The sequence below is a fragment of the Protomyctophum bolini genome (assembly GCF_963924005.1).
Source record: "Protomyctophum bolini genome assembly, chromosome: 3".
In the NCBI taxonomy this organism is placed as follows: domain Eukaryota; kingdom Metazoa; phylum Chordata; class Actinopteri; order Myctophiformes; family Myctophidae; genus Protomyctophum; species Protomyctophum bolini.
This window is the reverse complement of record NC_137864.1, coordinates 39412683-39439356: the sequence shown is the minus strand read 5'-3', so window position 1 is coordinate 39439356 and position 26674 is coordinate 39412683. Positions and strand designations below refer to the sequence as shown.

At 44.6% G+C, this 26674-nt stretch overlaps 1 protein-coding gene across 1 annotated transcript; it reads left to right on the top strand.

Annotated features, from left to right (window-relative positions):
- On the top strand, nucleotides 1-26663 carry LOC308312428 (putative ATP-dependent RNA helicase DDX5). Its single transcript, XM_080759034.1, has 15 exons — nucleotides 1-228; nucleotides 1648-1819; nucleotides 2555-2651; nucleotides 3017-3150; nucleotides 3271-3336; nucleotides 4223-4364; nucleotides 8384-8544; nucleotides 11441-11613; nucleotides 13270-13380; nucleotides 14717-14778; nucleotides 15821-15880; nucleotides 21923-22174; nucleotides 23311-23399; nucleotides 23445-23599; nucleotides 24304-26663. Exons 1-15 carry the CDS (start codon nucleotides 179-181, stop codon nucleotides 24629-24631), a joined length of 2052 nt encoding a protein of 683 aa, XP_080615160.1. The 5' UTR covers nucleotides 1-178; the 3' UTR covers nucleotides 24632-26663.
- The last annotated feature ends 11 nt before the right edge of the window (nucleotides 26664-26674 follow it).

Here is a 26674-nt window from a genome sequence, read left to right as displayed (position 1 = left end):
CAGACAGACATTATTCTTCTCACTGGAGGTTCGGTTGTTTTGTTCACCGAACTGAAGCAACGCATTCCTGTGTCTGGTTGATCTTTTAGCAAACGCTCGAGCGTCTAGCTGTAGTAGTGTGTAGCTTTATCACATTAAAGATTGTGTTGTTTATTTCTGCATCAGTATAATTATAAACATGAGAGGGAATTCCTCCTATGGAGACAGAGACCGAGGCGGCAGAGACAGGTACACATTCACACACATTTATTTACCGTGTTGTTGACTGTTGTTGTTGTTGTTGTTATTATTGTGTGAAATGAGCATGATGCAAATTAAGTGCGTCGTGTGTGTGTGTGTGTGTGTGTGTGTGTGTGAGAGAGACAATAAGACGCACACAACCCTTAAGCTGCACTACCCAAACAATGGGAATAGTGGTGGGAAAAGTTGTCAAATGTTTTTTATTTATTTAAGTGAAACATGATCAAATACTGCGATATGTTCAAGGTTTGTCATTTTCCACATGTTTACATATTATAGTACAAACGAACTCAGGACCAGCAGTGAATATATTAATATCAAACGTATAACTCACGGCCAGCAGTGAATATATTAATATCAAACTAACTCAGGGCCAGCTAGGGTGACCAGATCCAAACTGTTCTTTTGAGGGACAGAAGTATCGCTTGTGTGGGACAATTAAGTGGGATGATGTGGGTTAGCAAGTTAGCAACTTACTACTTGAGTTGCTATTAAATGCCTTGATGTCATATTCGACCATAGGCCTATTGGCTATCATTTATAAACTCCTCTGGTGTCTCACATTTTGTTTTAAAATCATGCTTTATTTTTATGTTTATGCTATTTTAACAGGCTTAAAAACACATCTTGCAGGAAGAGACTATGAGAGAGCTTTACAACAGAAGGCCAACTATTAGGGGACTAAACTATTAGGGCATTTGAACACTGATGCCTGTCATCAGTCACAATGTGGGACAGGGCTCAATTTGTGGGACGCTTGAAAAATCTTGGAAATGAGGGACTGTCCCACGCAAAAGGGGACATCTGGTCACCCTAGGGCCAGCAGTGAATGAGTGAATATATTAATATAAAACCAATCAATACAATAAGAATAAGCATAACATCCTAAAGTGCAGTGCATTAAAATTGAGCAGCATTAAATTATAAAAGTGCATTTTATTAGTGTAAGAGTTCAGTTAGTCTGACAGTCTCTATTGTTTTATGGACCCCATAATAGTGATTATTATTTAAGTTAAGTTTTGCCATAACAATTTATTTTGCCATAAATCAGGTAGCTTTAAGGTGCAATGGTAGGAAAAAAGATATATAATAATAATAATCATATTCGGCATTCGGTTTTCGGCCAACTGTTTCCTCCTATATTCGGTATTCGGTTTCGGCCAATAATTTCCCTTTCGGTGCATCGCTGGTATTTAGTATTTGGCGCAATATTTGCTGGATCTGAGATGTAGTGGAGTAGAAGTAACCAAAGGGCCTGCATGTTTTTCTGTCAGGATTTAAGACATTTTTAGAATCTGATCTCAGGTCAAAATGCGTTAAAGAACCACCATTCTTCTGTGCGTTAGAATCTGATCTCGGGTCAGAATGGGTTGAATAATAACCAAATCAATGCATTGTCCCCGTCAGGCCCAGGTTTGGGGGTGGTGGTGGGGGGCGTGGAGGGGGCGGCGGCCCTCCAGCCATGAAGTTTGGGAACCCAGGAGAACGTCTCCGCAAGAAGAAATGGAACCTGGACGACCTGCCCAAGTTTGAGAAGAACTTCTACACCGAGCACCCCGAGGTGCAGCGCATGAGTCAGGTACGCACGCAGCAACGCACGCATGCATGCACACACACGCAGCAACGAACACATGCACGCACGCACGCACACATATAGGGGTCACGGGGGCACAGTTGGTAGTGCTGTCTCCTCACAGCTAGAAGGGCCTGGGTTCGATTCCCGCTCGGGACGCTGTGGGTGCTGGCGGCGTGTTTCCTCCTCCGCGTCATCAGTGCCCATACCCGAAGGCGGGGTTGGCGAAAGGGCCTTTCTGTGTGGAGTTTTCATGTTCTCCCCGTGTCCCCTAGGGTAGGTACCTGTCACAAAAAACATGCAGTAATCCTGGTCACTAAACTGCCTCCCCCTGGCCAGCCGGGGCGCCTGATGGAGGGGAAAGGAACTGGTTGGAATAACGTGTTCCTTCCACGCGCTACGTCCAACCAGGGAAACTCCCCCCTGTCAGGTGTAAAGGAGCAACTTGGACACTCAGGCATGAAGGAAGCATGAGTTCAAGTCCGTTGCTCTCCCCCATATATGGGCACTAGGTTGGTGGAGGGTGTGTAGAGCCCAGGATCACATTATATGATTGACACAGGGGTGAAAAATGGGTTACAAAATCGTGGGATAAAAAATAAATATATATAAAAAATAAAGGCTGTCATAGGCCAATATATAGAATGTTCAGTAAACAGTACTACATGGTGTCAGTAATAAAAGTGATAATACAGTAATAATGCAGTGATAATACTAATGTTCTGTTGATCTGGTTTCCAGTACGACATGGAGGAGTTTCGCAGGAAGAAGGAGATCACGATCAGAGGAAATGGATGTCCAAAAGCTGTGGTCGGATTTCACCAGGCACAGTTTCCTCGTGAGTAGAGAGGTTTTGATTGGTTGGTTGATTGATTGATTGATTGATTGATTGACAGACGATACTGTTGTATTAACAGTTTGTAGAATGGTTCAGAACTAAAGTACAGGTCAATACAACAAAAATGCTACGAGGATAAAACCAGAAAATGGTTGCATGGTTTCCTCCGCCATCGGTGTGTGAATGTGTGTGTGAATGGATTCACCCAATCTATGTAAAGGTGTGTGAATGGGTGAATGTAAAGGTGTGTGAATGTGTGGGTGAATGTAAAGGTGTATGAATGTGTGTGTGAATGTAATGCACAGTCTATGTAAAGCGCCTTGGGTTAAAGGCACAATGCACTATTTATTTCCCATTTCCAACAGAGTATGTGATGGACACGCTGATGCGACTGAAGTTCAAGGAGCCGACAGCCATCCAGGCTCAGGGCTTCCCTCTGGCTCTGAGCGGCAGAGACATGGTGGGCATCGCCCAGACGGGCTCCGGGAAGACCCTGGCAGTAAGGACGTTCATATATACTCTGTGTGTGTGTGTGTGTGTGTGCGTGTGTCGTTTTAACATTCTCTTAAGATAAAGTGAATTAGCATTTGTATTAATTGAGTGTCTCTGTTGATCCCAGTATCTTCTTCCTGCTATCGTCCACATCAACCATCAGCCCTATCTGGAGAGAGGAGACGGACCCATTGTGAGTATTATACCAGAGATACCACCGCCAATATGGTCCCCCTAACACACGCACCCGGTGAGCTGCGGTGCACCGGAGAGCTCTCTCTCTCTCTCTCTTTTCGCTCCTATGCCACCAAAATGTGGAACGCCCTATAGAGCGCCGCAGTCCCTCCCCCTTTCAGAAAAACGAGTGGCCCAGGAAATGAAAACCCAATGCATTCTCCCATCGGCACTAATTTATTTAATTTATTTAAAGACGGTTACGCCGCGGACAAAGCCAACTCGGATCGTGACAAATCATGACAATGAACACAATGTTTTGGGGCCGATCATATAATTCATAAGACGAAAAACAAAACAAATAGTGTTGTCTCCTGACTTTCTTTTCTTCTTTCTAATGATTTGATCGGCCCAAAACATTGTGTTCATTGTCATGATTTGTCACGATCCGAGTTGGCTTTGTCCGCGGCGTAACCGTCTTTAAATAAATAAAATAAATAAATGAAGACATGTGAATCCCTTGACTCCTTCAACCCCCCCCCCCCTTTCACCTCACTGTATATGTATCTTTTCCCTTTTTGCTTCCTTTATGATGAATTCCTGTTCTGTTCTTTAACTACATAGAGGTGTCTATTTGTATGTCTCTAAATGTTTTGATGAATTGAACAATGTGGACCCTGTTGTAAACAAGTGTAATGCTTAATTGGGTCGTCCACTCACAGTTAACAGTCTTTGTATTGAGTTTGTGCTTGAAATGTACTGTAATTCTACAAACTGTTAATACATATTTCAATCAATCAATCAATCAATCAAAAAACGGAGAGCTCTCTCTCTCTCTCTCTCTCTCTCTCTCTCTCTCTCTCTCTCTCTCTAATGACGTAATGTCTCTCTCCCCCCTCCACCAGTGTCTGGTCCTGGCTCCGACCAGAGAGCTGGCCCAGCAGGTGCAAACGGTGGCGTTTGAGTACGGGAAGTCGTCTCGCATTAAGAGCACCTGTGTCTACGGCGGAGCGCCCAAAGGACCGCAGCTCAGAGACCTGGAGAGGGGTAAATATGACCTACCTGCCCCCTGACAGGGAAATAACACACTAAGGGTCGCCCACCTGCCCCTGGCAGGGAAATAATAAACTAAGGGTCGCCCATCTGCCCCCTGGCAGGGAAATAATACACTAAGGGTTGCCCACCTGCCCCTGGCAGGGAAATAATACACTAAGGGTTGCCCCACCTGCCCCTGGCAGGGAAATAATACACTAAGGGTCGCCCATCTGCCCCCTGGCAGGGAAATAATACACTAAGGGTTGCCCACCTGCCCCTGGCAGGGAAATAATACACTAAGGGTTGCCCCACCTGCCCCTGGCAGGGAAATAATACACTAAGGGTCGCCCATCTGCCCCCTGGCAGGGAAATAACACACTAAGGGTCGCCCATCTGCCCCCTGGCAGGGAAATAACACACTAAGGGTCGCCCATCTGCCCCCTGGCAGCTAAATAAAACACTAAGGGTTGCCCACCTGCCCCCTGGCAGTGAAATAATACACTAAGGGTCGCCCATCTGCCCCCTGGCAGGGAAATAATACACTAAGGGTTGCCCACCTGCCCCTGGCAGCTAAATAAAACACTAAGGGTTGCCCACCTGCCCCCTGGCAGCTAAATAAAACACTAAGGGTTGCCCACCTGCCCCTGGGAGGTAAATAAAACACTAAAGGTCATTACACACTGGCGAATTAGCGACGCAATGTGAATAAGCGATCTGAAAATGCGAAATATTGCATGTTGCAGTTCGCCTGCGAATCTCTGCAAAATACGACACCAGAGCGAACAAATAAAGAGCGAAAACGGTCGCACATTCGCACATTCGCCACTGATGTGGAAGCTTGCATGAACTTCAATTGTTTTTTTTTAAATGCGAATTATTCGCACAAATATATCGCGTCGCCAATTCGCCAGTGTGTAATGACCTTTAGGTTTGCCCCATCTGCCCCTGGCAGCTAAATAAAACACTAAGGGTTGCCCACCTGCCCCTGGCAGCTAAATAAAACACTAAGGGTTGCCCACCTGCCCCTGGCAGATAAATAAAACACTAAGGGTTGCCCACCTGCCCCTGGCTTAGAAGCCTTTTTTTTTTTTCAAGTAGTGACTATCATTAAATGTACCAGGTGTAGTTTATTCTGTCTAATGAAGTGGTGAATGTATCGTTAAATGTACCAGGTGTAGTTTATTGTCTAATGAAGTGGTGAATGTATCGTTATAAATGTACCAGGTGTAGTTTATGGTGAATGTATCGTTATAAATGTACCAGGTGTAGTTTATTGTCTAATGAAGTGGTGAATGTATCGTTTAATGTACCAGGTGTAGTTTATGGTGAATATATCGTTAAATGTACCAGGTGTAGTTTATGGTGAATGTATGGTTAAATGTACCAGGTGTAGTTTATGGTCAACGTATCGTTAAATGTGCCAGGTGTAGTTTATGGTGAATGTATGGTTAAATGTACCAGGTGTAGTTTATGGTGAATGTATGGTTAAATGTACCAGGTGTAGTTTATGGTGAATGTATCGTTAAATGTACCAGGTGTAGTTTATGGTGAATGTATCGTTAAATGTACCAGGTGTAGTTTATCCTGTCTAATGAAGTGGTGGATGTATCGTTATAAATGTACCAGGTGTAGTTTATGGTGAATGTATCGTTAAATGTACCAGGTGTAGTTTATGGTTAATGTATCGTTAAATGTACCAGGTGTAGTTTATTGTCTAATGAAGTGGTGAATGTATCGTTATAAATGTACCAGGTGTAGTTTATGGTGAATGTATCATTTTAAATGTACCAGGTGTAGTTTATGGTGAATGTATGGTTAAATGTACCAGATGTAGTTTATGGTGAATTTATGGTTAAATGTACCAGGTGTAGTTTATGGTGAATGTATCGTTATAAATGTACCAGGTGTAGTTTATGGTGAATGTATCGTTTTAAATGTACCAGGTGTAGTTTATGGTGAATGTATCGTTAAATGTACCAGGTGTAGTTTATGGTGAATGTATCGTTAAATGTACCAGGTGTAGTTTATTGTCTAATGAAGTGGTGAATGTATCGTTATAAATGTACCAGGTGTAGTTTATGGTGAATGTATCATTTTAAATGTACCAGGTGTAGTTTATGGTGAATGTATGGTTAAATGTACCAGGTGTAGTTTATGGTGAATGTATGGTTAAATGTACCAGGTGTAGTTTATGGTGAATGTATGGTTAAATGTACCAGGTGTAGTTTATGGTGAATGTATCGTTAAATGTACCAGGTGTAGTTTATGGTGAATGTATCGTTAAATGTACCAGGTGTAGTTTATCCTGTCTAATGAAGTGGTGGATGTATCGTTATAAATGTACCAGGTGTAGTTTATGGTGAATGTATCGTTAAATGTACCAGGTGTAGTTTATGGTTAATGTATCGTTAAATGTACCAGGTGTAGTTTATTGTCTAATGAAGTGGTGAATGTATCGTTATAAATGTACCAGGTGTAGTTTATGGTGAATGTATAATTTTAAATGTACCAGGTGTAGTTTATGGTGAATGTATGGTTAAATGTACCAGGTGTAGTTTATGGTGAATGTATCGTTATAAATGTACCAGGTGTAGTTTATGGTGAATGTATTGTTTTAAATGTACCAGGTGTAGTTTATGGTGAATGTATCGTTAAATGTACCAGGTGTAGTTTATGGTGAATGTATCGTTAAATGTACCAGGTGTAGTTTATTGTCTAATGAAGTGGTGAATGTATCGTTATAAATGTACCAGGTGTAGTTTATGGTGAATGTATGGTTAAATGTACCAGGTGTAGTTTATGGTGAATGTATGGTTAAATGTACCAGGTGTAGTTTATGGTGAATGTATCGTTGAATGTACCAGGTGTAGTTTATAGTGAATGTATCGTTATAAATGTACCAGGTGTAGTTTATGGTGAATGTATCGTTATAAATGTACCAGGTGTAGTTTATGGTGAATGTATCGTTATAAATGTACCAGGTGTAGTTTATGGTGAATGTATGGTTAAATGAACCAGGTGTAGTTTATGGTGAATGTATGGTTAAATGTACCAGGTGTAGTTTATGGTGAATGTATGGTTAAATGTACCAGGTGTAGTTTATGGTGAATGTATGGTTAAATGTACCAGGTGTAGTTTATGGTGAATGTATCGTTGAATGTACCAGGTGTAGTTTATGGTGAATGTATCGTTAAATGTACCAGGTATAGTTTATTCTGTCTAATGAAGTGGTGAACGCATCGTTAAATGTACCAGGTGTAGTTTATGGTGAACGTATCGTTAAATGTACCAGGTGTAGTTTATGGTGAATGTATCGTTATATGTACCAGGTGTAGTTTATGGTGAACGTATCGTTAAATGTACCAGGTGTATTTTATCCTGTCTAATGAAGTGGTGAATGTATCGTTATAAATGTACCAGGTGTAGTTTATGGTGAATGTATCGTTAAATGTACCAGGTGTAGTTTATGGTGACTGTATCGTTATAAATGTACCAGGTGTAGTTTATGGTGAATGTATCGTTAAATGTACCAGGTGTAGTGTATGGTGAACGTATCGTTAAATGTACCAGGTGTAGTTTATTATGTCTAATGAAGTAGTGAATGTATCGTTAAATGTACCAGGTGTGGCGAAAGGGCCTTTCTGTGTGGAGTTTGAATGTTCTCCCCGTGTCCCCTAGGGTAGGTACCCTCACAAAAAACATGCAGTAATCCTGGTCACTAAACTGCCTCCCCCTGGCCAGCCGGGGCGCCTGATGGAGGGGAAAGGTACTGGTTGGAATAACGTGTTCCTTCCACGCGCTATACGTCCAACCAGGGAAACTCCCCCCTGTCAGGTGTAAAGGAGCAACCTGGACACTCGGGCATGAAGGAAGCATGAGTTCAAGTCCGTTGCTCTGCCCTTGTCCCCCATATATGGGTACTAGGTTGGTGGAGGGTGTGTAGAGCCCAGGATCACATTAGATGATTGACACAGGGGTGAAAAATGGGTTACAAAATCGTGGGATAAAAAAATATATATTAAATGTACCAGGTGTAGAGATCGTCATCGCTACTCCCGGTCGCCTCATTGACTTCCTGGAGGTGGGGAAGACCAACCTGCGTCGCTGCACCTACCTGGTCCTGGACGAGGCCGACCGCATGCTGGACATGGGCTTTGAGCCGCAGATACGCAAGATCCTGGACCAGATACGGGTAAGACCTGACCCCATGGTCCTGGACCAGATACGGGTAAGTCCTGACCCCATGGTCCTGGACCAGATACGGGTAAGACCTGACCCCATGGTCCTGGACCAGATACGGGTAAGACCTGTTCCTGGCCCCATGGTCCTGGACCAGATACGGGTAAGACCTGGTCCTGACCCCATGGTCCTGGACCAGATAGGGGTAAGACCTGACCCCATGATCCTGGACCAGATAGGGGTAAGACCTGACCCCATGATCCTGGACCAGATACGGGTAAGACCTGACCCCATGGTCCTGGACCAGATACGGGTAAGACCTGACCCCATGGTCCTGGACCAGATCCGGGTAAGACCTGACCCCATGATGGGCTTTGAGCCGCAGATACGCAAGATCCTGGACCAGATACGGGTAAGACCTGACCCCATGGTCCTGGACCAGATACGGGTAAGACCTGCTCCTGACCCCATGGTCCTGGACCAGATACGGGTAAGACCTGGTCCTGACCCCATGGTTCTGGACCAGATACGGGTAGGACCTGACCCCATGGTCCTGGACCAGATACGGGTAAGACCTGACCCCATGGTCCTGGACCAGATACGGGTAAGACCTGACCCCATGGTCCTGGACCAGATAGGGGTAAGACCTGACCCATGGTTTTGGACCAGATACGGGTAAGACCTGACCCCATGGTCCTGGACCAGATACGGGTAAGACCTGACCCCATGGTCCTGGACCAGATACGGGTAAGACCTGACCCATGGTCACCTGCCAAACAGCAGTGAGAACGGCTGGGCCAAAAGATCAGATTCGAGAAATAAATCAGATTTGACTGGATGTGACTGCAGTCTAAATGAGGCCTTAGATGTGGAGTGGTCTAACTGCCCGTCTGTCTGTCTGTCTGTCTGTCAGTCTCTGTCACCCAGACATACAGACTCTGATGTGTAGTGGTCTAACTGCCTGTCTGTCTGTCTGTCTGTCTGTCTGTTTGTCTCTCTCTCACCCAGACAGACAGACTCTGATGTGTAGTGGTCTAACTGAGTGGTCCCTGTTTTTCAAAGATTTTGGAAAAACTCATTTACTCCAGAATCTCAGCTCACTTACTTCAGAACAACATCCTCTATTGCCACCAATATGGATTTCGCAAGAAACACTCAACTGAACAAGCTCTGTTACAGCTTGCCAACAATATCTCTTCTGCTCTAGAAGACGAGAAATTTGCTCTTGGGGTTTTCTTGGATTTAACCAAAGCTTTCGATACTGTAAATCATCAAATTCTTGTTTCTAAACTTAATAGATACGGCCTACAGGATGTTGCTCTCAAGTGGTTTTCTAATTATCTAGAGGACAGAGAACAATATGTATGTATCAATGGTTGTATATCTGCAAAGCTGAAAATATCAGTCGGAGTGCCACAGGGCTCCATACTTGGTCCTTTATTATTTTTGATTTATATTAATGATTTAACCATGAACTGCAATACGTTTCTTCCTATTTTATTTGCAGATGATACTAATCTAATTGCCTCACACAGGGATTTAAACACCCTCGTTAAACATGTTAATGATGAATTGTTGGATGTCTTCAAATGGTTTCAATTGAATAAGCTTACCCTCAATATAAAAAAATGCAACTTCATGATTTTTAGTAATATAAACAAAACATTTCCCAAAGAAAAACCTAGAATTTTAATCAATGGCTCTGAAATTTGCCAGGTTCCCCAAACTAAATTCTTGGGTGTCATTATAGACGAACATTTAAATTGGAAACAACATATTGATGCTGTATGTATGAAGTCTATGAAGATGCTTGGTATATTGAGAAAAATCTGCCCTTTTGTTCTTCCTTCATGTCATTTAACACTCTATTATAGCTTAATTTTCCCTCATATTAATTACTGTAATATTGTCTGGGCTGCTACATATTCAACAAATCTCACAAAATTACTGATCATTCAAAAAAGGTTTCTGAGAATGATTTCACATTCAAATCGGTATGAGCCGTCTGCCCCGCTCTTTATTAAATACTCGCTATTACCCATCGACAAAGTAAACGTTTTCCAGACCTGTTTATTTATGTTTAAATTCAAAAAATGCATACAAGACCTTCCGTCTTCTTTTCACAATTTCTTCCGGGTTACTTCGGACATTCACTCCTACCCCACAAGGCAAAGAGATCATTTTGAATTACCTTATTGTCGCACGTCCAAATATCAATCTTTCATCAAATTTAGAGGCCCTCATCTGTGGAACTCCCTAGATGCCTCACTTAAATCCTCATTATCCTTACCAATATTCAAAAAACATCTTAAGAAATATCTTATTTTTTCGTCTCTGTAGATTTCATGTTTTTCCTTGATGTGTTATATTTTCTTTTGTGTATTTGTTGTTGTATTGTTTATTTCTGTTTTCTGTGCAGTCTGTGTTTTTATTTTCTTTACTGCACAGCTGCCCCCCTTTGACAACTTCTAGATTTATGTTCTGTTCTTAATGAACTTTTAATCTTTTAAACTAATAACCACTTCCTTTAGGAAAGGATTCCATATAAGCCCATAGGCTTCTTCCTTTCCATGCATTATATTTTTGTTTCTTTTATATGTTATTGTCATTTTGTATTATATGCTAAATAAACAAACCAAACCAAACCAAACTGCCTGTCTGTCTGCCTGTCTGTCTCTCAGACAGACAGACAGACTCTGATGTGGAGTGGTCTAACTGCCTGTCTGTCTGCCTGTCTGTCTCTCAGCCAGACAGACAGACTTTGATGTGGAGTGGTCTAACTGCCTGTCTGTCTCTCAGCCAGACAGACAGACTCTGATGTGGAGTGGTCTAACTGCCTGTCTGTCTCTCAGCCAGACAGACAGACTCTGATGTGTAGTGGTCTAACTGCCTGCCTGTCTGTCTCTCAGCCAGACAGACAGACTCTGATGTGGAGTGCGACCTGGCCTAAGGACGTCCGCCAGCTGGCCGAGGACTTCCTGCGGGAATACGTCCAGATCAACGTGGGAGCTCTGGAGCTCAGCGCCAACCACAACATCCTGCAGATAGTGGACGTGTGTCTGGAGCACGACAAGGACAACAAGTAAGACCACTACAGTATGCACAACAGAACACTACAGTATACACACAGAACACTACAGTATACACACAGAACACTACAGTATACACACAGAACACTACAGTATACACACAGAACACTACAGTATACATAACACTACAGTATACAGATAGTGGACGTGTGTCTGGAGCACGACAAGGACAACAAGTAAGACCACTACAGTATACACAACAGAACACTACAGTATACACACAGAACACTACAGTATACACAACAGAACACTACAGTATACACACAGAACACTACAGTATACACACAGAACACTACAGTATACATAACACTACAGTATACAGATAGTGGACGTGTGTCTGGAGCACGACAAGGACAACAAGTAAGACCACTACAGTATACACAACAGAACACTACAGTATACACACAGAACACTACAGTATACACACAGAACACTACAGTATACACACAGAACACTACAGTATACACAACAGAACACTACAGTATACACACAGAACACTACAGTATACACAACAGAACACTACAGTATACACAACAGAACACTACAGTATACACACAGAACACTACAGTATACACACAGAACACTACAGTATACACAACAGAACACTACAGTATACACACAGAACACTACAGTATACACACAGACCACTACAGTATACACAACAGAACACTACAGTATACACACAGAACACTACAGTATACACACAGAACACTACAGTATACACAACAGAACACTACAGTATACACACAGAACACTACAGTATACACACAGAACACTACAGTATACACACAGAACACTACAGTATACACACAGAACACTACAGTATACACACAGAACACTACAGTATACACACAGAACACTACAGTATACACACAGAACACTACAGTATACACACAGAACACTACAGTATACACACAGAACACTACAGTATACACAACAGAACACTACAGTATACACAACAGAACACTACAGTATACACACAGAACACTACAGTATACACACAGAACACTACAGTATACACACAGAACACTACAGTATACAGATAGTGGACGTGTGTCTGGAGCACGACAAGGACAACAAGTAAGAACACTACAGTATACATAATATAACACTACAGTATACATAATATAACACTACAGTATACATAATATAACACTACAGTATACATAATATAACACTACAGTATACACAATATAACACTACAGTATACATAATATAACACTACAGTATACATAATATAACACTACAGTATACATAATATAACACTACAGTATACATAATATAACACTACAGTATACATAATATAACACTACAGTATACATAATATAACACTACAGTATACACACAGACCACTACATTATACAGATAGTGGACGTGTGTCTGGAGCACGACAAGGACAACAAGTAAGACCACTACAGTATACGTCTCTCTCTGTGTCTCCTCTGTCTCCTCTGTGTCTCCTCTGTGTGTCTCTTCTGTGTTTACATTAAGACGTCTCTCCCTGTGTCAACTCTCTGTGTCTCCTCTGTGTCTCCCCTGTGTCTCCTCTGTGTCTCCTATGTGTTCACTTGAAGACGTCTCTCTGTGTCTCCTCTGTGTCTCCTATGTTTTCACATGAAGACGTCTCTCCCTGTGTCTCCTCTCTGCAGACTCCTCCAGCTGATGGAAGAGATCATGGCGGAGAAGGAGAACAAGACCATCATCTTCGTGGAAACCAAGAAGCGTTGCGACGAGCTGACCAGGAGGATGAGACGAGACGGGTGAGACGAGACGTTGCCAGACTGTTGACGACTTCATCGTACAGTAGAGTACACTGTACTTACTTAGTGTACATACAGTCTGGAGCAACGGAAGAGTACACTGTACTTACTGTACATACAGTCTGGAGCAACGGAAGAGCTGTCATGACTAAAGTATAAATGCTTCATCGTACAGTCTGGAGCAACGGAAGCTCTGATCATGAGTAAAATATAAATGCTTCCGTCGTACAGTCTGGAGCAACGGAAGCTCTGATCATGAGTAAAATATAAATGCTTCCGTCATACAGTCTGGAGCAACGGAAGCTCTGATCATGAGTAAAATATAAATGCTTCATCGTACAGTCTGGAGCAACGGAAGCTCTGATCATGAGTAAAATATAAATGCTTCATCGTACAGTCTGGAGCAACGGAAGCTCTGATCATGAGTAAAATATAAATGCTTCCGTCATACAGTCTGGAGCAACGGAAGCTCTGATCATGAGTAAAATATAAAGCGGAAGTGGAGCCTCCTCGCCACTTCCGTTTCGTCTTTATTCTTTATTTATATAACTTTATTCTAATATACCATACCATACCATACCATCTTTATTTATATAGCACATTTTAAAACAACAACGTTGTACCAAAGTGCTTTACAGTAAAACATTAAAAAACACAAGTTCATTTAAAAACCACAAAAACAACCACGAACAACATGCTAATATAATATAAGTCATCTAAGCAATAAGCATATAATATGGGCCATTCTACCGATTCGGTTCAAATTGCAGTCCCACAATGAAAAAAAAAAAAAAAAACAATTAAGTATTTAGACTTTTCACTGTAGTGATGTCATAGTATGGTCTAATTAATCACAATACATTTCTGTTGTCAAATTTCCGTTGTCTCGGTCTCGTCTTGGTCTCGCCCTCGCCCTCCATCTGTCCTGGTCTCGTCTTGGGACTGATCTGATCGTATGAAATGACATCAGGCTGTCGGCCGGGTGGTGGAGAGTTACTCACGCAGCGCCCCCTACAGCCTGACTTTACACGGCCTCGCGCTACACCGCTTTCTTATTCTTTGGAATGGGAACACTTTACGTCTCTCTCTCGCTCTCTCTGTCTCTCTGTCCCCCCCCCCCCCCCCCCTCTCTCTCTCTCTCTCTCTCTCTCTCTCCTCCCCCCTCCCCCTCCCCCTCTCTCTCCAGGAGGATATTTTACATACTGTGCATTTAATAATAATAATAATAATACATTTTATTTATAAGGCGCCTTTCAGGGCACTCAAGTCCAATAATACTGTGGTTCCGTATTATAGATAATGATAATAACAAAAATAATACTCTGTGTGTTAGCAGATGGCCAGCCATGTGTATCCATGGAGACAAGACGCAGCCAGAAAGAGACTGGGTTCTCGCAGGTGAGAGTTGTTTTTCTTCCTTGTTGTTGCTAATCGCAGGTATACTCGTCCTATAATTATACCTCGGGTCGTTTCGAGGAAGCAATCTGATTGGTTGAAACAGCCTTCTAGCCGTGGGTTAAACCAGCACGATTCACCACCTAATCAAAACAAAGAATTCAGCTGCTCTGTTTTCCCAGAGCGCAGCAAACTTTAATCTGTCATTAAATAAATATATTATTTCAGCGATTTCCTTAGTTTTAAGGGTAACTGTTGTATAATTGCAATATTACACGAGAGGGTGTATTGTGTGATCATTTTGACTAAAATCGTTGTTTTTCCGACATGTGCTTGTTGTCAATAAATTAATCAAAACACGGTCAGAATGAATATCTGAGGAACAACTGGCAGTGTCCTCCCTAATGCTTAATGTTTAACTCCACAGAATTCATTTTATAGAGTCCTCCCTAATGCTTAATGTTTAACTCCACAGAATTCATTTTATAGAGTCCTCCCTAATGCTTAATGTTTAACTCCACAGAATTCATTTTCTAGAGTCCTTCTAATGCTTAATGTTTAACTCCACAGAATTCATTTTATAGAGTCCTCCCTAATGCTTAATGTTTAACTCCACAGAATTCATTTTCTAGAGTCCTTCTAATGCTTAATGTTTAACTCCACAGAATTCATTTTCTAGAGTCCTTCTAATGCTTAATGTTTAACTCCACAGAATTCATTTTCTAGAGTCCTTCTAATGCTTAATGTTTAACTCCACAGAATTCATTTTATAGAGTCCTCCCTAATGCTTAATGTTTAACTCCACAGAATTCATTTTCTAGAGTCCTCCCTAATGCTTAATGTTTAACTCCACAGAATTCATTTTCTAGAGTCCTCCCTAATGCTTAATGTTTAACTCCACAGAATTCATTTTCTAGAGTCCTTCCTAATGCTTAATGTTTAACTCCACAGAATTCATTTTCTAGAGTCCTCCCTAATGCTTAATGTTTAACTCCACAGAATTCATTTTCTAGAGTCCTCCCTAATGCTCTGTTTTCCTCCACAGAGTTCCGTAGCGGTAAAGCTCCCATACTCATCGCCACTGATGTGGCCTCACGTGGTCTGGGTATGTCACATTAACACATAGCACGCACGCACACACACGCAGAATGTGCATAGCTGTACATAGAACATCAGATTTCTCTCCATTTAGCGATACATATTTCACTATTTCCACTCGTACTTTACCAGTGAGATGGACTCCCTCATTACCCTGTGCACTCCTCCATCACTCAGACTCCCTCTGGCCCAGCCTGGTAGATATTAATAACATCCTCCTCCACTCAGACTCCCTCTGGCCCAGCCTGGTAGATATTAATAACATCCTCTATCACTCAGACTCCCTCTGGCCCAGCCTGGTAGATATTAATAACATCCTCCATCACTCAGACTCCCTCTGGCCCAGCCTGGTAGATATTAATAACATCCTCCACTCAGACTCCCTCTGGCCCAGCCTGGTAGATATTAATAACATCCTCCACTCAGACTCCCTCTGGCCCAGCCTGGTAGATATTAATAACATCCTCCTCCACTCAGACTCCCTCTGGCCCAGCCTGCTAGATATTAATAACACAATGCCCTTATGCCAGTGACATTAGCTCATGAATTCTATTGGACATTCTCAATATAATTTGTCATGATGTTTAGCGGTGAGAATCAAAACATAATGTTTTATGTTTTATGTGACGAGATAGGAGTGATTGACATGCTGGATTTTGCCACATCTTAAATGATTCATCAGGTGAATATTCATCTGATAACACATTTTTCATTTTTAAAGCTTCCACCTTTAATTTTTCATTCCACCTTTGATTTTTTTTTTTTACTAATTTAGAATAGCCAATCATTTGTATCACTTTGACTTGTTCTGCCAATTAATTCCTGCCACACTGTGCTACCCTACTGGCTCCGCCTGGCAATGAGGAGCCCTCACCGGGAGGACCCTCCTGGCATTGAAGAGCCCTCACGGGAGGACCCTACTGGCAGTGAGGAGCCCTAACCGGGAGGACCCTACTGGCAGTGAGGAGCCCTAACCGGGAGGACCCTACTGGCAGTGAGGAGCCCTCACCGGGAGGACCCTCCTGGCATTGAAGAGCCCTCACGGGAGGACCCTACTGGCAGTGAGGAGCCCTCACCGGGAGGACCCTACTGGCAGTGAGGAGCCCTCACCGGGAGGACCCTACTGGCAGTGAGGAGCCCTCACCGGGAGGACCCTACTGGCAGTGAGGAGCCCTCACCGGGAGGACCCTACTGGCAGTGAGGAGCCTCACCGGGAGGTCCTTACAGGTAGTGAGGAGCCCTCACCGGGAGGACCTGTTCCTCCCTCAACATGCCCCCCCCCCCAGCCATAGTGTAAAATAAATGTCACCCTCCCCCAAACATGGGCCAATTAACTGTTTAGAGACGGTCTGGAGACGGTCTGCTCTGCTGTGGAGTCAAAGCCCTAGACTCTGCTGTGGAGTCAAAGCCCTAGACTCTGCTGTGGAGTGAGTCAAAGCCCTAGACTCTGCTGTGGAGTGAGTCAAAGCCCTAGACTCTGCTGTGGAGTCAAAGCCCTAGACTCTGCTGTGGAGTCAAAGCCCTAGACTCTGCTGTGGAGTCAAAGCCCTAGACTCTGCTGTGGAGTCAAAGCCCTAGACTCTGCTGTGGAGTCAAAGCCCTAGACTCTGCTGTGGAGTCAAAGCCCTAGACTGCAGTGGAGTCAAAGCCCTAGACTGCATTGGAGTCAAAGCCCTAGACTCTGCAGTGCTGGGCAGATACTTTAGTCTCTGAGCTATAGAGCATCGCAGTCCCGCCCCCTACCAGGGCCCAGTCCCGCCCCATACCAGGGCCCAGGAAATGATTCCCCGTTAATTCTTCTCATAGTATTTATTTATAGACGTTTACGCTGTGGACAAAGCCAACTCTTTTCGTGACAAATCATGACAACAAACACACGCACGCACGCACGCACGCACGCGCGCACGCACGCAGCATAGCTCCAGAAATAGATTCTGGTAAACCTTGACATCCATGTCGAGGTCCTCGTGTCTTCTGGTTCCCTGTCGGTCCGACGGTCTGTTTCTTGTTACTGTAGTTAAGTTCCATCAGGGCTCTTTGGCACACTGCCTGAAAGCAGTACCCCCCCGCCCCTCCTAAAGCATCAGGGGTCCCCACCCTTCACTGCCCCTCCCAAACCATCAGGGGTCCCCCCGTTCACCGCCCCTCCTACAGCATCAGGGGTCCCCGGGGACCCTTCACCGCCCCTCCTACAGCATCAGGGGTCCCCGGGGACCCTTCACCACCCCTCCTAAAGCATCAGGGGTCCCCGGGGACCCTTCACTGCCCCCCCTAAAGCATCAGGGGTCCCTACCCTTCACCTCCCCTCCTAAAGCATCAGGGGTGTTGGGACAGACAGTCCCTTCACTAAACCCCCCTCATGTCTCCCATGGTGTCAATGCGTTCTCATTATTACTCTAAACATTGCTGTTAATGTTAATTATTGATTATTTTAAAATGTTGAGTGTGAAACAACGCATCCGTTTAGTTACCCCACACTTCAATCAGACAGACTAGTTTCCTTGTGTTAGCTGTTAGCTGTGAGAAGCTGTTAGGAGTGAGAAGCTGTTAGGAGTGAGAAGCTGTTAGGAGTGAGAAGGGGGAAGAAGTGGAGTCAGTTTCATCCTTCTACAGTGACCGTCTCCTTGTTCTCTCTCCCTCTTCTCTCAGGGTCGGGCAGCGCATGGCGGCTGTAACAGGCAGTCTGCTGTGTTGCTGTCACCACAGGGCCACAAACCCTGCTCTGCAGGGCCACAAACCCTGCTCTGCAGGGCCTCAAACCCTGCTCTGCAGGGCCACAAACCCACAAACCCTGCTCTGCAGGGCCTCAAACCCTGCTCTCTGCCACGGTTTAGGACTTCAGGGCCACAAACCCTTACTCTGGCCACATGTAGGTCGATGCGTCGCTGCTAGGTTCAGGAGGAATCGGGGCCCCTTCCATAACCATAAGATTCCCCAAACCACACCAACGATTTGCCACGCATCTCCTTGCAACCAAACGGTTTGCGAGTAGACGAATAGCAGTCGCATGAAACCATTCTTATCCCCTATGTCAGTTGCAAGGAGTTGCATTGGTGGGACATGTCTTTTTAAAACTGTTTTGTAGCAAGGAGTTGCATTGGTGCGGTTTGGGCCGTATAGCTTCCCCACCACCCCCTCTCATTGGTGCCGGTTTGGGCCGTGTAGCTTCCCCACCACCCCCTCTCAGCAAGTGTCTAAGTCCAACGGCCTCTCCCTGGGCCCAGCCTGAGGTGTCTCCTGTGTGTCTGCCCCATCCGCCCGTGAACAAAAGCCCAAAAAAGCAGACACAAGACGGGAGACAGAGAGAGTTGGAGGGTGACGTCTGGATCCAGTCCTGGGCCAGAGGGTCTCTGAGGAGGAGGGCTCCTGCAACCCGGCGAGAGAGCAAACAGAACCGTGGTGGTCTTCGTGCGGTTCCAAACGGTTCTGCTCCCGTCCGACGTTGCTGGTGTGCGTTATGGCGAGGGGGGAACACGGTGCGAGGGGGGCCCACGCGTTCCTCCTCTCTCCTGTCCCCTTCCCCCCTTCTCCTGCTCCTCCGACAGAACCAGGACTGACCAGGACAGGCCCTCCCCCGGACGGACAGGGGTAAGTACCTCCTCACCCTCCGTACCCTCTCCAAGCCCTCCATAAGACCACCACCCTTATTTAGGGTAATGTTACTGTACCCTCTAATCCTCCATGAGAACACGGTTACATTTAGGGTAATGACAAGACCACAGTAGAGCCAGGTTTATTTATTTATTCCCCCAAACCCTATTCATATCCAGGTCCGTTATTTTATTGGGCATTTGAGCCACGGAACCACCATTTGATGACATTTAGCCTCTCAGACCCATTTGAGCCACGGAACCACCATTTGATGACATTTAGCCTCTCAGACCCATTTGAGCCACGGACCACCATTTGATGACATTTAGCCTCTCAGACCCATCTGAGCCACGGAACCACCATTTGATGACATTTAGCCCCTCAGACCCATTTGAGCCACGGAACCACCATTTGATGACATTTAGCCTCTCAGACCCATCTGAGCCACGGACCACCATTTGATGACATTTAGCCTCAGAACCAAGATTTATAATATGTTGTTGTTGGATGAGATTTTGTCCACAACTCCATGCTGTAGTGATGTTGGTACCCTTAGGAGAGATAACAGGCATTGGTGGTCAAACTGTCAATTATGCTACGTTCTCTAATTGTGTAGACTTCTTCATTGTTTTTGGACTTTCATTGAGTGCTCATTTCTATCGGGTCACATGACCAATCTATTGGTCACGTGACCAACCTATTGGTATTTAGGGGGGGGGGACTTATTTCTTTGTCGGACTCGGCAGTTCGGTCGGAGCCCCGTGTCCTCTGTAATGAGAAACGGACTCCTGTGTTCTTTAGTTCCTACCCAGGACACTTTGGTTCCTACTCAGATTATGAACATTATTAAACACAAAGCCTTTATAGTAATTAGTTAAAAGTTATTTGTATTTTCTGGTTCGTTCTTGGATCAGATTCTGACGTCACTTTGAGTTTTAACACTGTGACGGTTGTTTTGTCCTCATAGCCTGAACCTAGCATCCCTGTTCTGGGGAGAACATGAGCCTAGAATCCCTGTTCTGGGGAGAACATGAGCCTAGCATCCCTGTTCTGGGGAGAACATGAGCCTAGCATCCTTGTTCTGGGGAGAACATGAGCCTAGCATCCCTGTTCTGGGGAGAACATTGACCTAGCATCCCTGTTCTGGGGAGAACATGAGCCTAGCATCCCTGTTCTGGGGAGAACATGAGCCTAGCATCCCTGTTCTGGGGAGAACATGGACCTAGCATCCCTGTTCTGGGGAGAACATGGACCTAGCATCCCTGTTCTGGGGAGAACATGAGCCTAGCATCCCTGTTCTGGGGAGAACATGAGCCTAGCATCCCTGTTCTGGGGAGAACATGAGCCTAGCATCCCTGTTCTGGGGAGAACATGAGCCTAGCATCCCTGTTCTGGGGAGAACATGGACCTAGCATCCCTGTTCTGGGGAGAACATGAGCCTAGCATCCCTGTTCTGGGGAAAACATGAGCCTAACATCCCTGTTCTGGGGAGAACATGAGCCTAGCATCCCTGTTCTGGGGAGAACATGAACCTAGCATCCCTGTTCTGGGGAGAACATGAGCCTAGCATCCCTGTTCTGGGGAGAACATGAGCCTAGCATCCCTGTTCTGGGGAGAACATGAGCCTAGCATCCCTGTTCTGGGGAGAACATGAGCCTAGCATTCCTGTTCTGGGGAGAACATGAGCCTAGGATCCCTGTTCTGGGGAGAACATGAGCCTAGCATCCCTGTTCTGGGGAGAACATTAACCTAGCATCCCTGTTCTGGGGAGAACAAGACCCTAGTATTCGTGTTCTGGGGAGAACATGAACCTAGCATCCCTGTTCTGGGGAGAACATAAACCTAGCATCCCTGTTCTGGGGAGAACATGAGCCTATCATCCCTGTTCTGGGGAGAACATTTGGCAACGAGAGCAGATCTACAAGCTCATAAAACGATGCGCGCAGCGTGTTATGAGCTTGTAGATCCAGACTGAGCAGGAATTAAATTACCCTACCTGGATGTGTGTTTTTATATTTAACTTTATTTGGTAAGTAAGGTAAGTGGTTCATTTATGCAGACTTTGTGCAGACTTTGTAATTTATCGAGATGTTATACATTTATCATTAATATGAATTGTAATTGATTTGTTTATACACATTTTATAGGGGGTCCCTGGAACAACATATTTTCAATTACATATACCGGTTGACATGGAAATGTTTGAGAACCACTGACACAGAAAACATGGGGTTTTTCAGAAAACTGTCAGGATTTAGAAGACGAAATGGGTTAAAATGCTTAAAATGTATTAGATTTTTTATCGAGTCCCAGCCCTAGTAAAAAAATACTCATTCTTTTTTGAAACGGTGTAATTTCTCCCCCCTCCTCCTCCTCTCTCCCCCCCCCCCCCCCCTCCTCTCCTCCTCCTCCTCCTCCCCCCTCGTTTGGCCCAAACCGCTCCATCCCTGAACAACAGACGTGAACGACATAAAGTTCGTCATCAATTACGACTATCCCAACTCGTCGGAGGACTACGTGCACCGCATCGGCCGCACGGCGCGCAGCACCAACAAGGGCACGGCGTACACCTTCTTCACCGCGGGGAACCTGCGGCAGGCCCGCGACCTCATCAAGGTTCTGCAGGAGGCCCGGCAGGCCATCAACCCCAAACTGATGCAGCTGGTGGACTCTGGAGGACGAGGCGGGGGAGGAGGGGGGGGAGGAGGAGGTAAGGATCCACGCTCACCCGTTTTTACGAGTACAAGAAGACTCACCCCGTTTCTGTTTTCCTCCCAGAATTTTCCCCAGTGAGGGAGGGGTTGGTGGGTGAGGCTGGACAGCAGACGGCTGGATTTTGAATTTCTCTAACTATAAACTTTCATGACAGCAGAACAGCCCAAGTACAAATATAATTTATGAAAAACTATTACAGTGAAGTCTGTTCACAGAAGTTGTTGTAGGATATGTGGGTATTATCTGACGAGGTACCATTTGAGGGGGCAAAACCTTACATATACTAAATAATACTAAATTGTTTATAGGGTCAATATAAGTAATATAATATAGCCTTTCCACAGGAGTATCTTTTTATATTTTTCCAAAAAGAATACAAACAGCCAATAGCATATTACAAAGTTATCCCCCTCACTGAGGAAAATTCCGGGAGGTAAAACGGGCACCCCCCGGGGTGAGTCTTCTTGTTACCCGTTTTTACTACCCGATTTAGATCGATAGATCTTCATTGTACATTGTAACAGATTTAGATCGACACATTATTTTTTATGTAAACGGCGCAGCTTTTTTCTTTGAAGATCGGCCACCGATCGATCGGCAACCGATCGATCGGCAACCGATCGATCGGCGCATCCCTATTTTATATAGTGCTTAAATTAGTCCTTTAATGCAGACCGATACAAATAAGGCAACATAAACCCATAATAATTGAATAAGTCTGGAAAACATCATTGGTTTGTGATCAGTTTGACTGCTTAATGAACAGTAAAGACATCAGGATTAGGTTAAACCTGGCTGTTAGCCTGGTCCGGAGCAGGCTAAATCCAAAGCATTAGTTTCCATGGTAACTAATGTAGCATCACTTTCATGAAACCGAATCAAGCCTCAACATATCCAGGTTAACTGGTTAAATTAATCTGGCAAGATTAACCAGCTTTCATGAAACCGGTTAATCGCTGATCCAGGATATATTAAACCAGGATATGTGTTAAATCTTGGTTTAATCTCTAATCCAAGTTTCGTGAAACAGGCCCCAGGGGGTAGAATGACAATAAAGATGTTATTGTCTCCTGTGCCTCCCCAGGGGGTAGAATGACAATAAAGATGTTATTTCCTCCTGTGCCTCCCCAGGGGGTAGAATGCGTTACCGTAACACTGGTTCCAACTCCAACAACCCCAACATGATGTTCCAGGACGAGTGCGACCGTCGCATGCGCTCCGTCGGAGGAGGAGGGAGAGGAGGAGGAGGAGGAGGAGGAAGAGGAGGAGGAGGAGGAGCAGGAGGAGGAGGGGGGGGAGGAGGAAGAGGGGGAGGAGGAGGAGGAGCTAAAGCCGACAGCGGAAGCTTCAATCGCAACGGACGCGGAAACATCAACCGAGACGCAGAACGTTCCTCCAACTCATCGTCCTCCTACACAAGGTTCATAATAAAAATAATAATAATGCGAAAATCCTTTATTTTAAGATGACCAACGTTTGGCACAAAATGCCTTCTTCAAAGTATCTGTAGAACCTTTCATGACATGAAATGAATTATGCAGCTCAAAGTGCTTTACAGAGCAATGGAGAAAGAAAGAACAGGTCTCCACCAGGCCAGGGCACGTCAGGTTGTGGCCTCCTGGTGGCGCTATAATAGGACAGGTCTCCACCAGGCCAGGTCAGGTTGTGGCCTCCTGGTGGCGCTATAATAGGACAGGTCTCCACCAGGGCAGGTCAGGTTGTAGCCTCCTGGTGGCGCTATAATAGGACAGGTCTCCACCATGCCAGGTCAGGTTGTGGCCTCCTGGTGGCGCTATAATAGGACGTGTCTCCACCAGGGCACGTCAGGTTGTGGCCTCCTGGTGGCGCTATAATAGGACAGGTCCCCAGCAGGGCACGTCAGGTTGTGGCCTCCTGGTGGCGCTATAATCCAATGTCCAAACTGACTAAAACTATAAACTCTAAATATCGTACCTGTTCCTCCTACAGAGAGTATAAAGTATAAATATCGTACCTGTTCCTCGTACAGAGTATAAAGTATAAATATCGTACCCGTTCCTCCTACAGAGAGTATAAAGTATAAATATCGTACCTGTTCCTCGTACAGAGTATAAAGTATAAATATCGTACCCGTTCCTCCCACAGAGAGCGAGATCGCGGCAGCCGGGACAGCGCCAGGAGTTCGGAGCCGCAGTACCAGAGCTACGCCTCCGGGGGGAGCAGCTATGGCTCCAGACCCGTCCCGACCAGCCAGTCCAATCACAACAAGGCTCCGTTTGGCCCCGCCCTTCCTCCTCCTCCGGGGGGGGGGCCCGTGCCTCTCATGGCCCAGAAGTTCGCCCCTCCCCCCGCGGCCCCCCCCGCCTCTCTCCTGGGCTTCATAGGCCAGCCCCCTCCCCCGTTCAGCTTCCCTCCCTTCCCCCCACCCCCCCCCTCCGCCCGGCGCACAGCCGCACAGGAAGTAGTTAATTAAGCTACCCCCATGCCCCAGGAAGTAGTTAATTAAAGGGACACTTCACCCTTTTTGCAAAGAAATATATTTTAATGACGTTTAGAAGCTTTAGAACACTTTCCTGGGGGTCTTTATGTGTGTAATATGTGGTTTTAGATATTTTAGATTGTAGCAGTGAGCCTGTTGTCTCTGATGTCATGGACACTGGTCTCACTACCTTCCTGGACTACAATTCCCATACTTCTTTGGTGCACTGCTCCTCCTTGTGGATAGGGGGGAGAGCTGTCTTACTGAGACAACATGTAGTCCAGGAAGGTAGTGAGACCAGTGTCCATGACATCAGAGACACCAGGCTCACTGCTACAATCTAAAATATCTAAATATCATAAAGACCCCCAGGAAAGTGTTCTAAAGCTTCTAAACGTCATTAACATATATTTTTTAGCAAAAAGGGTGAAGTGTCCCTTTAATTAAGCTATTCCCACGCCCCAGGAAGGTAGTTAATTAAAGGAGAATTCCATGCTAGAATGCTTTCTTATCTTTCTTTGTAGTCGTTACGTCCCCACCAAAGAGGTCCAGGTGTTTTTTTGTGCAAAAACTCCTTAATGGCTATTTCCCCTACCATAAGCCCTCAATGAATTGCATTGAATTGAATGGGGCTATGGGGTGTTATGCTAATCCGCTTAGGATATTATTTACATTATGAAGAGAGGATATATACAAAGAAATTATAATTTTGAGCGATGGAAATAAGCGAATTAGCACAACACCCCATAGCCCCATTCAATTCCCATTCAATTCAATGCAATTCATTTAGGGCTTATGGTATAGGGGAAATAGCCAATAAGGAGCTTTTGCACAAAATAACACCTGGACCTCTTTGGTGGGGACGTAACAACTACAAAGAAAGGTAAGAAAGCCTTTTAGTATGGAATTCTCCTTTAAGCTACCCCCACGCCCCAGGAAGGTAGTTAATTAAACTACCCCCCACGATAATGTTTTTGTGAGATACTAAACTAAACGATGACACCTTCACTCTGGTTCCCTTTACACCAACAGAACTTTTAGTTTTAGAACTGGTTCCTTTAATACACCAGCAGAACTGGTTTTAGAACTGGTTCCTTTTACACCAGCAGAACTGGTTTTAGAACTGGTTCCTTTTACACCAGCAGAACTGGTTTTAGAACTGGTTCCTTTAATACACCAGCAGAACTTTTAGTTTTAGAACTGGTTCCTTTAATACACTAGTAGACCTGGTTTCTATAGAACTGGTTCCCCTGGACCTTCATCTAGACTATCTTCTGTAGCGTTCAGCTCCATCGGTCAGTGTTTCCTTGTTGCAGTTCTATATCTGTAACCCTTCTTACAGGTCGACTCCTACAAAGAAAGGCCTTACAGTTGAAAAGGCCCAGTTTGTACATGTTTTGTATTCGACAGAGTTGACACCGTTATCATGTACTTTTTATTTTCATCCCCTGTGTGTGTGTGTGCGTGCGTCCGTGCGCACGCATGGGGTGGTAGGCTATATCGTCAAAACGTCTTAACAAAGTGGTCATTTTATCCCATACTTTAAATTGTCTTTCATTCTTTCCAGATGTGCTGTGATGATATTCATGAATGTACAGAAAGCACTACTGTATGCTGTAAATACTGTGAACCCTTCACATCCTCCACAACGTTTACATTCAACACTCTGAATATGAATATGTACAATAATAATGCATTCTGCATTACTGTCCAGAACCCTAGACTGGGTCTATTACAGTATTCTTCTTTAACACTTTTGATATTTGATAATGTTATTGTTCTTAGCTTCCTTTGTTCCCACGTTTTAGTATCACCCTATAATCCAGTCTCATGTAAAACTACCGTAGTTTACATACTTGGTATTATTATTCATGTAATTTGTTATCCACATGTTGTACGTATATACTCATAATAGATGCTCTTTACTTTTTATAATGCTTTCCTATTAAACAATGTTCATTGAAAACGGTCTTGACTTCTGCATTGCAAAGAACTTGAATCGACAGCTTTATGGTCAAATCACAGAGAGAATAACTT